This window comes from Mesoplodon mirus (assembly GCF_964341445.2).
Source record: "Mesoplodon mirus genome assembly, chromosome: 3".
In the NCBI taxonomy this organism is placed as follows: domain Eukaryota; kingdom Metazoa; phylum Chordata; class Mammalia; order Artiodactyla; family Ziphiidae; genus Mesoplodon; species Mesoplodon mirus.
Genome location: NC_138978.1, coordinates 41,406,498 through 41,423,587, shown reverse-complemented (window position 1 = coordinate 41,423,587; position 17,090 = coordinate 41,406,498). Strand labels below are relative to the sequence as shown.

Here is a 17,090-nt window from a genome sequence, read left to right as displayed (position 1 = left end):
AAAATAATAATATGCATGTATTATTCTATAACAAAAATGGCATTTCTTCTTTTTAAAACAAAATGAACACTACCAAACGTAAAATAGATAGCTAGTGGGAAGCAGCCGCATAGCACAGGGAGATCAGCTCGGTGCTTTGTGACCATCTCCAGAGGGGTAGGATAGGGAGGGTGGGAGGGAGGGAGATGCAAGAGGGAAGAGATATGGGGACATATGTGTATGTATAACTGATTCGCTTTGTTATAAAGCAGAAACTAACACACCATTGTAAAGCAATTATACTCCAATAAAGATGTTAAAAAACCCCAAAAAAACCCAAAATGAAATGAAATTATTCTACAACCATCAAAAAGAATAAGGCAGTCTACATTTACTGATTTTGAGTGGTTTCTAAGACATATTAAGTAAAAAAAAAAAAGGGGGAGATACAGAAAAATGTATGTGGTAGAGAGAAGCCCGTGCGCTTCAACGGAAGATCCCACATGCTGCAATGAAGATCCCACTGACAACTAAGACCCGATGCAGCCAAATAAATAAATTAATTAATTATTTAAAAAAAGAAAAATATATGTGGTATACTGTCATTTATGGTTAAGAAAAGAATTTGGAAGGTGTTATATATTTATATGTACTCAGAATATCTCTGGTCAAAAACTGACATACTCTCTGGGGAAGATAATTAAGGCAGTGAGGGTGCAGGAGCAGGGAACTTAATCTTTACTATTCTTTTGTATTGTTTGATTTATTTTTTTCTCTGGGCATGTATTACCTTTTTAAAAAATATAAAATGAACTGAATTGGAATTTAGGAGATTTATTTTCTAATCCTGGTTGTGTTAAAAACTAGTGATGTCCCATGAGAGACATCACTTGTCCATGCTTCAAGTTCCCATCTATAAGATGCAGATACTGGCAACTACAGCTATATTTGAGTGTGAGTGTGTGTTTGTGGGGGGGGGGAGAATCAGGTATAAACGGTTAGCACAACCATCCAAAAACATTTATTGAATACCTAGTCTAGGTATGAAACTATATTTGACTCTAGAAATACAGAGGGAGAGATGAGGCCCTATTTTGTAAAAGGGCAAAGTACTCTGACAATATTTGTTAAATATAATGTGCATTAGTCAAAATAGCATTCTTTAATCCCTTTCCTCTGCATCAAATAAAACAGTGATAGGTTACTATAATTGTGTGTGTATATTTATTTAAAGGGCAACGTATAACACTATGTTTAATCTCACAAAAACATTGAGTAAAAGATTCAAAAGAATATATATATAATGTGAGTGTATTCTATAAGGTACTAAACCAAGCAAATGTTAAATTTTTAATTTTGGCTGTGAGCATAAATGGTAAAACCATAAAGAATAACAAGGGGGCTTCCCTGGTGGCACAGTGGTTGAGAGTCCGCCTGCCGATGCAGGGGACACGGGTTCGTGCCCCGGTCCGGGAATATCCCACATGCCGCGGAGCGGCTAGGGCCATGAGTCATGGCCGCTGGGCCTGCGCGTCCAGAGCCTGTGCTCCGCAGCGGGAGAGGCCACAACAGTGAGAGGCCTGCATACCGCAAAAAAAAAAAAAAAAAAAAAAAAAGAATAACAAGGAAATGATCATCATAAAGGGCAGGATAATGTTATCACCAAGGCAGGGAAGGTGGAGTGGGAAAAGGCAGGGAGTTGTGATCCAGAAAGCATACACAGGGAATTTCTGGGGTGCTGGTAGTGGATGTTCATTTTATAATAACTTGTTAAGCTATGTATTTTTTATGTACTTTACTGTTATGTTATATCTCATGCTAAAAAATGATAAACATTAAAAGCCCATGGCTGTATGCAAAAGCAATGTGAATATTTCTATAGATCAGAGGTGGAAGAGAAACCCATAATAAATAATCGTAAATGGAACCTTTGGATCTGGAAATAAGCAGAGACAGCTGAGAGCTTGACCTCCCTGGTAGTTCCTTCTCAGTCTTCTTTGCTGATTTCTCCTCTTTGACCATGGTTCAGTTCTCCTTTCTGGATAGTCATTCACTGTCTGGTGTGAGCGTCTCATGCCTTTACATACCACCTATATGTCAGTAACTCCCAAACGTCTATCTCTGGTTCTTCTGACTTCTTTTAACTCTAGACTCATATATTCAACTGCCTATTCAACAGCCCCACTTGGATGTTTAAGTAGATATCTCAGGCTTAACATATCCAAAATTGAACTCTGATATTCCACGTCAAGGCTGTTCTACCCTTTGCTTTCCCCATCTCAGTTGAGAGTTATAATATTCTTCTCACTCAGGTCAAAAGCCCTGAAGTCTCTTTCTTTTACATGTTGCGTCCAGTCCATCAGGCATTCCTGTTGACTTTACCTTTAGAATATACCCAGAATCCTACTCCTTCTCACCACATCCATTGCTAATACCTTGATCTAAGCCACTGTCAGTCATTTATCACAGAAACCTCCCAACTGGTCTTCTTGCCCTTATCTATACTCCCCTTGCCCTGGTCAGTTCTCAACATAGCAGCTAGGTGATACTTGTAAAACATAGGTAAGATCGTAGCACTCCTTTGTTTGAGACCCACCTCTGGTTCCATGTTTTACATAGAATGAAAGCCAGAGTTCTCTCTACAATGCCAGTATGATCTGTGTCCCTCTTCCTCTCTGACCTCATTTCTTATAACTCTCTTCCCCACTGTACTCCAGCCACACTAGCCTCCTTGTGGCTCCGCGAATATACTAGACCTGCTGCCTATCTTTGAGTCTTTGCACCAGCCAGTTCCTTGCCTGAAACACTTTCCCCCGAGATACGCACCTGGCCAAGCACCTCACCTCCTTCAAGGCTTTGCTCAAATGTTGTCATCTCAGCGATGCTCACTTGACAACTTTATTTGAGATTCCAGCTCACATTTCACTTCTCCTTTCCCACTCTACTTTTCTTTTTCCATAATACTTCTTACCTTCTAACAAACTACGTAATTTATTTACTTGTTCTATTATTTATTGTCTGTATAACCCCCTAAACTATAAGTTTCAGGAGGGCAGAAATCTTTAAGTTTGTTTACTTACATATCCCAAATGCTTCAAATAATGCCTGGCATATAGTTAGTGTTCAATTATTTGTTGAATGAATTTATGCAAGATAATGAACCAAAGCACTCCACCCTTGTCAAGGGTGTGAAGTCAGACTCATGGTATGGACTGGAATCTTGGGGAGGGCTAACCCTCCTGTGAATGGAGGCTAGAAAAAATGGCCACTTTTGCATATGGCTTTGGTTTGTGTAGAGCTGCATTTCTGCTTTCTTGTCATGACTGGAGAAAGCAGAGAAAGCTCCACGTGCTGCACACATGCCCAGTAATATGGGGTCTTTAACAGCAGAATATGAGTTCTGAGCAGCTGATAAGAGACTGGGTTCTGGAATTGGAATCCCTGGTTGGGGAGCTGGGAATGGGGGTGGATGGAAGCAACCAAAAAAGCCACGAGGTCAAAGCTAGAAGAGGGCTAATTCCTCTGTGTGAGAATTGAGAGCAAGACCTGAGATGGGGCTGAGCGGAGAAGAGCCTTGGAGGCTTAACGCTTTGGGAGGTAGAGGAAGAGAGGGAGGGATCCAAAGGGATCCAGTGATTAGCAGTTTAGGAGATGTGCTGGGACAATGGGTGTTAAAGGGAGATTAAAGAATTGACCTCTGTTTGTGTTACAGTGTTTCTAAGTGTTATAGACCTTCTCTGTTTTTTTCTGTTAAATCTTAGATAAAATCTAGATTGCTTTGATGTAATCGAATTCTTCCCAGAGAATGGGAAGAGATGGTGTATCCTGAATCAGAGCTGGCACAGGGTGAGAATAGGCTGTATGTGGGGATGTTTGGCATCTGGATTACATATAATTAGGAGGCAAAGTGATAGGATTTAGCGATGGTTTGGGATTAGAGACAAGAATTCAGCAATGAGATCATTGGTGACCTTGGAAAGAGCAGTCTCTGTGGAATGGTGAGTACAGAAGCCAGAACAGGGCGAGTTGCAGTATGAATGAGAGATGAGGAAAGAGAGAGAACCCATATAAACAACTTTTTTAAGAAGCTTAACTGTGACTGGAAGAGAAATTAAGGTTAAGGAACTCTTTTTTTTTTTCAAAGTGGTGTTACTAGAGCTTGTGTGTATGCCGATGAGAAGGAACCTTAAACTGGGAGAGTGAATACTGTAAGAGGGGCTAGTTGATGTGATGAGATGAAGTGCCTGAGAAAGCAAAGGGAGGTGAGACCCAGAGCACATGTAGGTAAAAGAGAAGAGAAAGGAGAGCAGGTATAAATAAAGGTAGGGTTACAGTTTTGGTGGTAGGTATAATGGCGTTGTTTGTTGGGGAGCTGCTGCTTTGGCAGCGGCACCGAATACTTTTTCCTTTGCTGCCCTACCTACCAACACACACAAGTGTCAGTAAAGTCAAATTTTTAGTGTTTCCTTTGAAGATACAGGGCCAGAACTTTTTTTTTTATATATATATATATATATTTTTTTTTTTTAACCCACATTTGTTTATTTATTTATTTATTTTTATTTTTATTTTTGGCTATGTTGGTTCTTCACTTCTGTGCGAGGGCTTTCTCCAGTTGTGGCAAGCGGGGGGTCACTCTTCATCGCGGTGCGCGGGCCTCTCACTATCAAGGCCTCCCTTGTTGCTGGAGCACAGGCTCCAGACGCGCAGGCTCAGTAGCCGTGGCTCACGGGCCCAGCCGCTCCGCGGCACGTGGGATCCTCCCAGACCAGGGCTCGAACCCGCGTCCCCTGCATTAGCAGGCAGACTCTCAACCACTGCGCCACCAGGGAAGCCCAGGGCCAGAACTTTTAATAGGTAATTTCTAACCTTGCAAGGGAGCCAAGACTATAATTTGAGAGTTGTAGAATTTATAGCTAGATATTTAGATATGGGCATTACAATAAGTTTACAATACTACTTGAGATATGTATGACGTAACCTCAGCTGTATGAAACATCACAAGGTTCTAGTGTCCCATATCTGCTAATCCCCTTATGTTCCAGCCCTACCGAGCAATTGCTGATCCCTAACATCCACTATTATTTCATGTATATGTCATGCCATGCCTTCTATGTGCAATACTGAATTTTCTTCTCAGTTAAGACCTAGCTCAGATGTTGCCTCGTCCATGAAGTCTCTGTAAAGCAGTAAGTAACTTTATTGCCTCTATCATGACATGAAACAAAACCTTAAAGAAGTTCAGAAATCTATTTTGCCTGTATATTCTGAATCCTGGAGGGCAGGCCCCATGTTTTATGAATCTCTTTAACACCAGGTGGTACTTTCTAAACAGTGGATTCTCAATAATCATTTGTTGAAATTAATCAGTGCTAAATAGTTGAATTATCCCATAAGCACCAAACCTTCTAAAATTGTAAACATTCAGGATTGCAATCTTTCTAGACCTTTACACATACTTCTTGATTTTCTAAAGTAAGATGAACAAAATTTAACCCTCTTTGAAGATTTTAGGAGAATCATGATTCATAAGCTAAAGTGTACAAATACATTCAGAGCTCATTGGAATGCGGAGGACCACTTACCCTAGTGTGAACGGCTTGGCCTCCTGGGCTTCTGTTTTGTGGAGTTTTTAGTTTTTCTTATTATTCTGCGTCTCATTTTAGCAGCTATTCTTCCCCTTTGCATTTTCTGCTTCTAATCAGATTAATCTACTAATGAATCTGTTTAGAAAGCGCCATGCTTTAGAAATGAAAGTAAGTATAAGTCGACTCTAGGGCTTTTCTGGAAATAAGGCTTTGCAGGTTGGTGCATGAGCTCCTCTGCTCTGTCTCTTCACTCGTTCAGCACCTTTTGGGGTCAGCACCACATTAGTTACAAAGGCAGAGCTTTATCCTTGTCTTCAAGATATTCAGGGTTAATCTCTCTTAGCAACTCAGAGGCCTTTCTGTGTTTCTCAACTATATTTCAGCTAATAGTTATTTTTCTTTTATTTTAGGGTTTGAATGATGTATTTTATATACAAGTAATATGGGTAGAAGGGTTTGTTTTGGTCCCCTTAATTTGATATTATATGGAATCGTAACAAGAATTGTAAGATTTGTTTTAAGCCTAAGGTTACAAAAAATACAAAGGTAATGAAGTATGTGTGTTTTCTTATTTTTATAGGAAATACAGATGAAGAGGACTGCAATTGAAGCTTTTAATGAAACAATTAAAATATTTGAAGAGCAGTGTCATACACAAGAACAACATAGCAAAGAATATATTGAGCGATTTCGGAAAGAGGGGAATGAAAAGGAAATTGAACGGTAAATCTACCTAATACCTCCAAGTGCATCAGTGAGCGGAGACGTCTTTTCTTCTCCAATAATCTCTGACATGCCTGCTTTTACGCCCTCAAACTTGACAGTCCTGCCATATGGAATTACTTGCTGTTCCCACTAATGTCACCAAGCTGAACCTTCTCTCTTCTGCGTTCTTTCTCTGTCCTCCAAAATTGTTGACCCCGGCTCATCCTTTAGGACTCGGTTTAGATACAACTTACTGGAAAATTTTCCCTGATTCCCTAGACTGGTTTAGGGGCTTTTTATTCCCACCCCTACAGCATCTATCCTGATCCCTAGTGTAACATTTACTGAAAGTCACACTCACTGAATTTTGAGCTTGTTGAGAGTAAGGGTGGTGGCTTATATTCCCTGATAGCTCCAGCAGGTTTTATGGTGCCTGAGAGTACATAGTGGTGCCCATGGAATATTTGTTGAACTGAAAACCAACGGCAGCAGTCTGAGAATAAGTTGAAGGCAGAGCAAGACCATTGGCAGGAAGACCAGCCTGCATGTTGCAGGTGACTGATTGCGTCTTTGTGGTCATCAGGTTAAAAGATGGTGAAGGCCTGAACCAGAGCAATGGCATGAAAGGAGGGGGAGTAATAGAAATGCTGAGGACTTGGTGCCTGACCAGATCTGGCAGGTGTGGGAGAAGCCAAAGATTATTCCTAGATTTCTGATATTAGTGATGAAGGGATGTGTAATTCACCAAAATGGGAAGTACATGAGGGGAGTTCAGGGTTGGAACCAATGAGTTTTGAGGTTCCTGTGAAAACCCAAATGGAGTTGTCTGAGAGGCAGGCTGGTTATCTGGATTTGGAACTCACAGTACAGAAAGCATTTGGGAGGCCAAAGTGTTGTAGGTGATGGTAGATGCTAAGGATGAGATTACACAGAGAGTGAGAAGCGTGAGAAGTATTGGATCTGGCAACTAAAAGAATATTGGGAACCTTTATCAAAGCAAATTTAGTGGAGTATTAGAAAATGAGCCAAATAACATGGGGTTGAGGAGTGAAAAAGTGAATAATAAAAATGAATCACATGCAAGGGAAAAGCAAAATTATTTCTCATATTAGCACCAAAGTGTTAGTGAACTTCTGTGTGCCTAAGAATAGTATTAAGTGCTGTGAAGCAGTATAGCTTCATGAATAAAACTGTGGGCTTAAATGCTATATTAACCATTTACTAGCTGTGTGACCTTGAGTGAGTTACTTAACTCTCTGAGCCTGTTTCTCCCTCCATAAAACTGTGGATAAAACCTTGTTGAAATGCTATGAGGACCAAGTGATACACACACACACATTTATGGTAGAGAAAGGTGTGTGTGTGTGTGTGTATCTTGACATATGGTATCAGTAAGTGACAGTTATTACTAATAATGAAGAAATAGAAAAGAACTTATAGTTTAGTTGCAAAGGGAGTTAAAGTATCATGATGATGTTTTAATAGTAATATAAAACTACATATTATTGAGTGACAAATGAGTAATGTGGACAGTTGTTGCCTTAGGATTCAGAGCACAGCAAAACTTTGTGTGCTGGAAAAGCTTAGGGCCATCATCTACTGAGTGCTTACCAAGATGTCCCAGGCACAGTTTAGTCCTTTTACATGTATTACCACAATTAATTCACACAGTAACCCAGCTTTACTTGTTCAGTCATGGCTGGATCCAGGGCCCAAACAAGATCATCAGGATTCTCTTCATGCTGTGTCTTTTGGCTCAGTTTTTCTCTATGTTGGCTTCATCATCAGGCAGGCTTTCCCTACGAGGTAGCAATATTAGCTGCTGGGAGTCCTAGAATCACATGTTCACAACTTAGTCCCAGTGGAAAGAGAGAATCTCTGTTTACAATATTTCTAGTAAGAGTCCTAGATTTGACTCTCATTGGGTCAGTTTGGGTATTATTCCCATTTCTGAACAAGTCATTGTGGCCTGAGGCAGGGATAGGATGGAATGGAACACTTTTTTTTTTTTTTTAATTTATTGATTTTCGGCTGTGTTGGGTCTTTGTTGCTGCTCATGGGCTTTCTCTAGTTTGGGTGAGCAGGGTCTACTCTTCATTGTGGTGTGCGGGCTTCTCATTGCTGTGGCTTCTCTTGTTGAGCACAGGCTCTAGGGCTTCAGTAGTTGTGGCGCACAGGATTCCGTAGTTGTGGCACACAGGCTTAGTTGCTCCAGGGCATGTGGGATCTTCCTGGACCAAGGCTCAAACCCATGTCCTCTGCATTGGCAGGCGGATTCTTAACCACTGCACCACCAGGAATGGAACACTCTTATTGGCCAGGCTGGGTGGTGTGGATGTTCACCTGTGAATCTGAGATGGGGGCAGGGAAAATGAGGGTGCTGCTCCCAGAAGAGTAGGAATGGATATGTGCTAGGCAAAACCAGCAGATGTCCACCACACTTCAGGTGTTAGGACTGTGTTCATACTGTAGAAAGCTCCTGCTTGGTTCGTGTTTTAGCCTTAATATGTCAAATATTTTCACAGAATTATGATGAACTATGACAAACTGAAATCACGTCTGGGTGAGATTCATGATAGCAAAATGCGTCTAGAGCAGGATTTGAAGAAACAAGCTTTGGACAACCGGGAAATAGATAAAAAAATGAACAGTATCAAACCCGACCTGATCCAGCTGCGCAAGATCCGAGATCAGCACCTTGTGTAAGTATTCTGGGACTATGTGGGAGGGGTCCACCACCGCCTGATTCCTACTGCGCTAGAGACCTTAGAGGTAGAAGCAGAGATTTGTCATTGAGAACTGGCCAGTGAGATTGTAAGAATTTAGGAAAGCAGTCCTGTTAGTAGTTGGGGTATCAGAGTCTACCTGAAGTCAAGCGTGTGGGGCCAGTCAGAAGGTGAGACTGTAATCCATACAAATGAGCAAAGTGGTTGAGTTTTAAAGGTACAAATTCATTAATGTGTGCCTAAAACACAAAACCCAGAATCTTCGGCTACATAGAAGAACCATAGAAACAGAAATTACCCCTCAAAGGCAAGGGCACTAATAGTGGGGGCCTACAAAGAAGTATACAGAATAGTCCGTTAAAGGGTTTTTATATTTAAGAAATAAGATTCTATATTTAAGTAATAGAAATATTACTGTTGATAGCAGGTATGAAAAATGGCACACCTGAGGAGTGATGGAAAACTGTGATTTAGCTAGATATAGGGATATTATCTAAATATAGATTGAAAGATATATTGTCAGAACAAGATGTGTGGATTAAGGGTTTTAGGCCAGATGACTGTTTCATAGAAGGAGAAAATCCATGAGAAAGGAAAATATATTAGGTTTAGTTCTAGGTAATGAATAGACTGTTACATAATATGTTTATGGGTGACTTTCATGCATGTAACACACTCAGTTCAAACTCTTGGCAGGAGGAGACAGAGTAAAGACCTTTGAGGGTTTCTTTGTGTCAGAAAGAGAGGGGATAAAATATAAGCTTAGAGGTTGGAACATTGGCTGTTGAGTTTCAGTAGAGGAAAATTTAAGGTGATTGTTTTGGGAGCAAACAATTATAACTACACTATACTGAGTAATTTTTAGTAGCACTCCTCTCTAGAGATCTTTCAGTTTGCTACTGTGGCCAAAAAAAGTCAAGGAAGTACACATAGCATACAGAAGAGCTTTGGAAGCAAGGCAGGGAGGTGCCCTTGTATAAAAGCAGGATGTGTCTGCTCTTGGAATGCTTATATGGTTCGGGTCATATAATGAAGCTGAAGAAAGGCCCAAGAAGGCTGTGCTAGGGACCAAAGGAATGAATGGAAGCACTTCTTTGCCCTGGAAAGTGATGAGATATTAAGAAACCTACCATTCCTAGGTGCATGACCAAGGGTGGCAAACCAGACCTTGAAAGTTCCTTTAACAAGTTATGTAAGCTAAATATAAGAGAATTTAGCTCTATATTTAGAATTTATCATGGATGATAAGCCATGACCTGCTTGTATCTTGCTAGGATATTTAAGGAGACACAGAAAACCATTGCCTCTTTTGGAAGTATTGCTTCAGGGAGGATAGTCCACTGTCCCATAGTCCATGCTTTGATGTTTCTAACAAAGACAATACTAGGATTGGTAGGCTTGATCTGCTCTAATGCTGAAATTGTACAGTCAGTCCTGAAAGAGACTGGTTGTATTGCTGCATGATACTGAATATGATCTCTCTTTGGTCCTGTGTTGAAGTTGGAATAGGTTGGAATTCTGCAGCACCCAACGAGAGACTGTCATTAGTTTATCAGTTCCCTTTTGTGTGTGGACATTTCCCTGACTTCCTGCTGTATAGCCCATAAGGATTTTTTGAGATTTTCTGCTGAGATTCCAATGTACTGTTTCTAGAATATTCTTGAATGCCTAAATGCAGAATTTCATTTCTTAAATATAGAATAAAATATTTCTTAAATATAAAATCCTTTATTTATTTTTACTTTATTTTTAGTTTTTGGCCATGCCATGGGGCTTGCGGGATCTTAGTTCCCCAATCAGGCCCCACGGCAGTGAGTGCGCGGAGTCCTAACCACAGGACCGCCAGGGAATTCCCTAAAAGCCTTTAAAATTCCTTTTCAAAAAAAGGAGTTCAGGGCTTCCCTGGTGGCGAAGTGGTTGTGAGTCCGCCTGCCGATGTAGGGGACACGGGTTCGTGCCCCGGCCCCGGAGGATCCCACATGCCGCGGAGCACCTGGGCCCGTGAGCCATGGCCGCTGAGCCTGCGTGTCGGGAGCCTGTGCTCTGCAACGGGAGAGGCCACAGCAGTGAGAGGCCCGCGTACCGGAAAAAAAAAAAAAAAAAAAGGAGTTCATTTGCAATTCTTTTTCATCAGGAGCTAGTTTTCATGATTACCATTTACTTTTCTTGGTATTCATAAACCTGAATTCAAAATAAAGAATAATTTGCCATAACACAACTTAGTCTAACCTGACTAATAAACTATGACTTATTGCCACCCTAGAGTAGGCTCTGTGTAGTGTGCATCAGTCCATCCACAGCTACGCCCAAAGTAACATTATTATCAGTGATTGGATCGTCATTAGCAGCTGATCATATTTTAAAAAGCTGGGATAAGTACCTGATCAGATAGATGATAAAATATCAGGCTCCAGAAAGATCTCAGGAGACTGAAACTATGATCCAAATTGAATATCATGAAACTTAATTTGAATAAATGTCATCTTACACATAGCTCCAAAAAGTCAACTTCCTGAAAGTAAAATTGGAGAGGCAAGATGAGGCAGCCGTGTGTATGAGGAATTCTGAAGGATATTATTACTGTGTCAGTAATTGTTCAGTAAAGGTACACATTGTGACTACAAAAGTTAGTTTAGTCTTACATTGAAATGTATCCTAAATAAGCCATTAAAAGTCCCATTCTCTTATGCTGGGTAAACACTCCTTGAGTACAGGAAGCCATCTCTTTATCTGAGGATGATAGGTCCTGGAAAAAAAAAGTCCACTTAAAGTTGATCCATTTCAAAGGGTGTGCTGGAATTTTCCATCTGCCCTCACAGTTTCTACTCTTCATCTTTCTCTGCCCTGCTCTGTGCCTAAGAAAATGGATCTATTTGCCCTCTAGCTTCTAATTAGTTTTGGCCATTTGGAGGCACTGGCAGGAGATGAGAGGGCAGGAGGAGAGTGAAGTAAGAATATTTATTTTCTGGCTTCCTCTCTGTGTGATCACAGTGAGTTGGCTGTGTCCTCATTCTCTACCAAAGGTGGCACTCTCCATACGATACTCTCTGGGTTCAAGTCACTGCTGTCTCCAACTGATTCTTCAGTTCTAAGAGAGGTTATGTCTTCCCACTATTGCTAGCCCCAGGGAGTTTCTCTAAAACATCTCAAGACCTTTGTAAATAGTAAACTCTCCTCAACTACCAGTTTGACTGTGCCTTCTGCTTCTAGCCAAGGCCCTAACTGATACAAATTAGGCGAAATGTCATAGTACGAAATGTCATAGTACACAGTAAACAAAATGATAGTTTGATGAGGGATTTTATGTTGAAGATGAAATTGAACATAAAGAAAATAAGTTCATCCTATGTGTACTGAATTTATGTTGTAACTTCAACTTCATATCTTTTTTAGAATAAACAAAGAAAAAAAACACACGGTTAGTGACAGAATGAGAATTGAATGTTAGGTCTTAGATGCTTGGTTCAGGTTTTTCCCCTAGAATGTACTGTTTTATATGTGGCATTACTCAATAACAGTAAGTTAAATATGAATTAACATGCTAAATTTACTTGAGCTTTTAAAAAATCATTTTTAGAAGCTAGTCAGTTCCTGGCATTGTTTTTAGATGTTTAAGGAGTCAGAACTATATAGTAGTATTTGAAATGGACTTCTGGGAGATTAGAAAAGTTGCCTGTGTCAGAAGGCAAAGACCATCATAGATAGAGCGTGAACCAAAGTATTCTTCTCTTTCGCCTGGATTTTCCTGGGTGTCTTAACATTCCTTGTGGCAGAAAGGGAGGCTCAGTTTACAGAGGTTGGTGGTTTACAAGAAAATGGGGACTCAAGAGAAAATGTGGTGAAGTTTGTTCATTTTAAGCCTTTTACCCAGTGTGCTCGTCTCTTTATTTAATAAAGGAAAGATCAGTTCTTCAAGGATAGAAAACTTTGGATGTTAAGAGTGTTTAGAGGAGGGTATCTGGATATTTTGCTAAGAGATGTGATAGTGTAGGATGGGGTTTGTTACTAAATAAATTCTATCATGATCATATGTTAGTTGTTTTCCAGTTTCACTAAAGCATACAAAATGAAATCCAGGTTAACTGAAGAACATGTCTTATTGAGAAAGGCTGTGTAATGTCTTAAAATAACTTTAAAATTAGGTGCAATGCCAAGTTATCTAGTGTACTTGGGGTGAGAGGGAGATACAAGATGACCTTGGAGTTGACCCTGAAGACTTTGTTAAAAGTGGCCCACCTACAGATATTTACTGACTATTTATTGAATATCTACCATGTGCTGGCACTGTTTTCAGCGTTTGGAATAGCCATGAGCAGGACAGATCCCTTTCTTTAAAGCAGCTTACATTTTAGCTGGGGAGACAAACATAACCAAGTGAAAATAATGAATTTCAGGGAGTTCCCTGATGGTCCAGTGGTTAGGACTCAGCGCTTTCACTACTGTGGCCCAGGTTCAATCCCTGGTTGGGGACTAAGATCCCACAAGCCACGCAGCGTGGCAAAAAAAAAAAAAAAAAAAAAAACATTAAAAAACATGAATTGCAGGCAAGTACTATGAAGATGATAAAATAAAGAAAAGTGTAGAGTGACTGGTGGACTGCCTTAGTTGGGACAGTTTAGGGTAGTCTTCCTTGAGATGTTTATGATGACACCTGAATGATCAGGGGCCTGGTTGGAGGATGGTGATGAATGAAAGAGTTTTTATACTCCACTGAAGTTTTAGGCCATCGTCCATCTCAGTGGAAGGAGATGAAATGGTTTATTTCATTTTATGTCTAAAATGTTGGTATATTTTGAAATACTGTGATTTACCTGGTGATGAAGTAGATTTGTATTAATTACTCAGATTGCCACCCTGAATTTCTTGTGGCTTGCTTAGGTGCAAAAATAGACCTTGAAATTCTGTTTTAGAATTTAACTCAATGTAGTAGGCCAGTGAGGGATTGCATACTCTGACTTAGTGGAGATTGCAAATGTGACACCATGCTCACCTAACTAATGATTTCAGAAACAAGTGTCCCATTGTGTTTGAGTGCAAGTATATGTGTGCTTGTGGTTATATAACCTTCTAGAAAAGGAAAGTGAAAAGTGAGAGAAGTGCCTAATTTCAAGTAGCTTTCTGTGTTTCTACCTTTTTGCAAAAATTTGAAGGAAAAGTAATGGAGAAACAAGTTTAGGGAAATCTCTGGCCATTCTTAGTGGGACTGGGGAAAATAAGTTCCTGGACCCTGGAAGTTTGGTTGGCTTGGACGTGTCTACTTTGTCCAGGCAGAGTTTGCATAGACACTGACACTGGTGTCCTCCCTCTGGCAGGTGGCTCAATCACAAAGGAGTAAGACAGAAGCGCCTAAATGCCTGGCTGGGAATCAAGAATGAGGATGCTGCTGAGTAAGTTCTCTCTGTACCTTTCTGTCAGAGGGCTTTGTTTCCAGGATAAGACATGGGACTTCTTAATACATACTGAGTGCTGGTTCTCTTTGTTACTTGAGGACATTTGAATCAAGAACTTTGCACCTCTTTAAATTGAATTGCCTCAAGAATACCCTATAGGCACTTGAGTTCAAAGGCCTGCTGAACCATATGAAACCTGGATGCTTAAGCATTGCTCATTCAGACATTCATGTGTCAGGTTATTGGATGAGACATGTGAATTCTGTGCTTTCTGCATGATAGCAAATAATAAAGTTGTTAAAAAAATCCAACTAATTGCAATTCCACTTTGTCATTTTGTGGTTAAAGATTTAGAAGAGAGTTTTATTCATGAATTTGCTTTTAGATATAAGTAAACTGATTGTTAGAATAATATTTTAACATTTAATTTTTAGGACCTATTTTATCAATGAGGAAGATGAAAACCTGCCCCATTATGATGAGAAAACCTGGTTTGTTGAGGATATCAATCGAGTACAAGCAGAGGACTTGCTTTATGGGAAACCTGATGGTGCATTCTTAATTCGTGAGAGTAGCAAGAAAGGATGTTATGCTTGCTCTGTGGTGTAAGTCTTCTCTGGGGGTATAACCTTTTGAAAACTTCCACATTGATTAATAGAAAATCAACCCCTCCTAAAGTTCAGATCCAGTTAGTTGAAGTACAGTAAAATGAGGAACCATGGCTTAGACCATTAATATTAGTACAAAGAAAACAGTTAGTTGCTTTAAGAGAAATACCATCTGAAATTATTTCGGGGATTTTAATTTAAGTGGTAAGCAGACTAGGCCCTGCACTGTTGCTATTGGATTTTAGGTATCTGTGAAAAGTAATTTGAGATTTTCAATTGAAAATATCACTTAATTCTTTAGTAGTCTCCTGCTTGCCTAACTTGGCCTTCATTGTCATATTAAGGAAGGCTTGATTAAACAGAACTGTTTTTACTTCAGAAGAAAAACTATCTAAAATTTGTACTTAAATAGTATTCTGTTGAGGTAGTGATAGAAAATGTTGGATGTTTTCTGTAAGATGATCTTATGACTTTGTTTGGAAAAGCCTATTTTCCTTTTAATGGAAAGTGAAATTCTGGGGACAACTAATCATGCCTCAGTAAGATTCTGCCAAAGTGTTATATATATATTCCTTAAAAAGGCAACTGTTTTCATTGACAAAAACCATAGCTAGAGTGGAGGTATAGTATGGTGGTCATGAGAGCAAGCTTTGGGGCCAGATATATAGGATTCAGATCCTGACTCTACCACTTACTAGATATGTGACCTAGGGTAAGTTACTTAAACTTTCTCTGCCTAGTTTCCTTATTTGTAAAATAAGGATAATAATAATATCTACTTAAGGGTTTTTAAAGTATTACTTGAGTTAATATATGTGATTTAATATACTTTGATCAGTGCTGGAACATAATAAGTAATGTTATCTACTAATATTATTATGATAATGATGCTGCTGATGGACATGCCAGAAGGCAAACAAAGATGACAAAATGATTTTGCCCTCAAAGAGGACAAAGTGGTGAGGATAGACAAAAGACACTCATATTAACAGAATGTTTAGTGCTTTACATGATCATCTTGTCCTTAGTGGTCTGTCTCTGTCATGCAGTCAGAGTTTGAATCCAACTTTACCTGGTTTCAAAGCCCACATTTTTCTTTTGCACCACACTTTCTTCATTTCACAGTTAAATATCCAAGATAAATAAAATCACTGTGACATAGGTATCACTAGTAGGCTGTGTGCATGAAGAACTAATTCTGATGGAGAAAGAGGGTTGGGAGATTTTGTAGAAGAGGTGGCATTTGAGCTGGACTTTGAAAGGATATTGAACAGTGGGACATCTATGGGCAAAAAGGAAGGCAGGAATTGGATTAGTATTATCCAAAGATAGAGCTACTTGAAACATTTCATTTCTCTCTGACCTGGCCTCAGATACTCAAGTTTATTTGAGTGGAAATGGCAGGAGAAGATGGCTCTTGCAGGATCTGAGATATTTTAAGAAAAAAAAAAGAAGGAAGACAATAAGCCCAGCGCATCAGTAGTCCCTCACTCTTATCTAGGTCGTTGGGTGGCAGCCTGTGGGTTCAAGACTTGGCTGGTGGAAATGCTGCTCAGCAGCTCAGCTAATTCCTGGGAGACCAAGGAGCAGCTTGACTATCTTGGGGAGCTGTATTCTTTTTCTCCTTCTCCTTCCTTTAGCCACAGACTTAACCAGACTCAGGTCCACAGCAGTGTGGATTTCTGTTGCCTATGAAAACCAACTGCAGTAATATTGGGGCTCACTTCTGGAGAGACTGGAAGCAAAAGAGTCTGGCATCACAGACTTCCACTTGTTTGTTAGCCACTCCAGCTACAGAAAGCCTGCTTACAGTGATTTCTCAGTTTACTCAGGACATTTGCTGAAGTTAGGGATGTGAATAAGATCAGTTTTTAAGGAGACTCTCATAGCAAAATTAAAATGATCGTGTAGTAGGAAGTCAAGGCATAAAACTCACTTGTTTTTCCATTTTAATTTCTGTAAATGACATTATAAAGAAGGCTAAGAAGAAATTGCTTAACTCTACAGCCTTCTCAGGCTAGAGCCAACAATATGTGCGTTTCACTAGGTTAAGGAGTTAGGTAGTGAGCACTTGTGATCCTTATTGTAATTGCC

The 17,090-nt window shown here is 39.8% G+C and overlaps 1 protein-coding gene across 1 annotated transcript in view; it reads left to right on the top strand.

Annotated features, from left to right (window-relative positions):
* LOC309800447 (phosphatidylinositol 3-kinase regulatory subunit gamma) overlaps positions 1 to 17,090 on the top strand; it is an 85,172-nt gene that overhangs the window by 60,218 nt on the left and 7,864 nt on the right. Inside the window, exons 6-9 of the mRNA XM_082614572.1 lie at positions 6,148 to 6,290; positions 8,798 to 8,974; positions 14,311 to 14,385; positions 14,823 to 14,993. Of these exons, the coding sequence (XP_082470698.1) occupies positions 6,148 to 6,290; positions 8,798 to 8,974; positions 14,311 to 14,385; positions 14,823 to 14,993 (566 nt within the window). The remainder of the gene's footprint in view (positions 1 to 6,147; positions 6,291 to 8,797; positions 8,975 to 14,310; positions 14,386 to 14,822; positions 14,994 to 17,090) is intronic.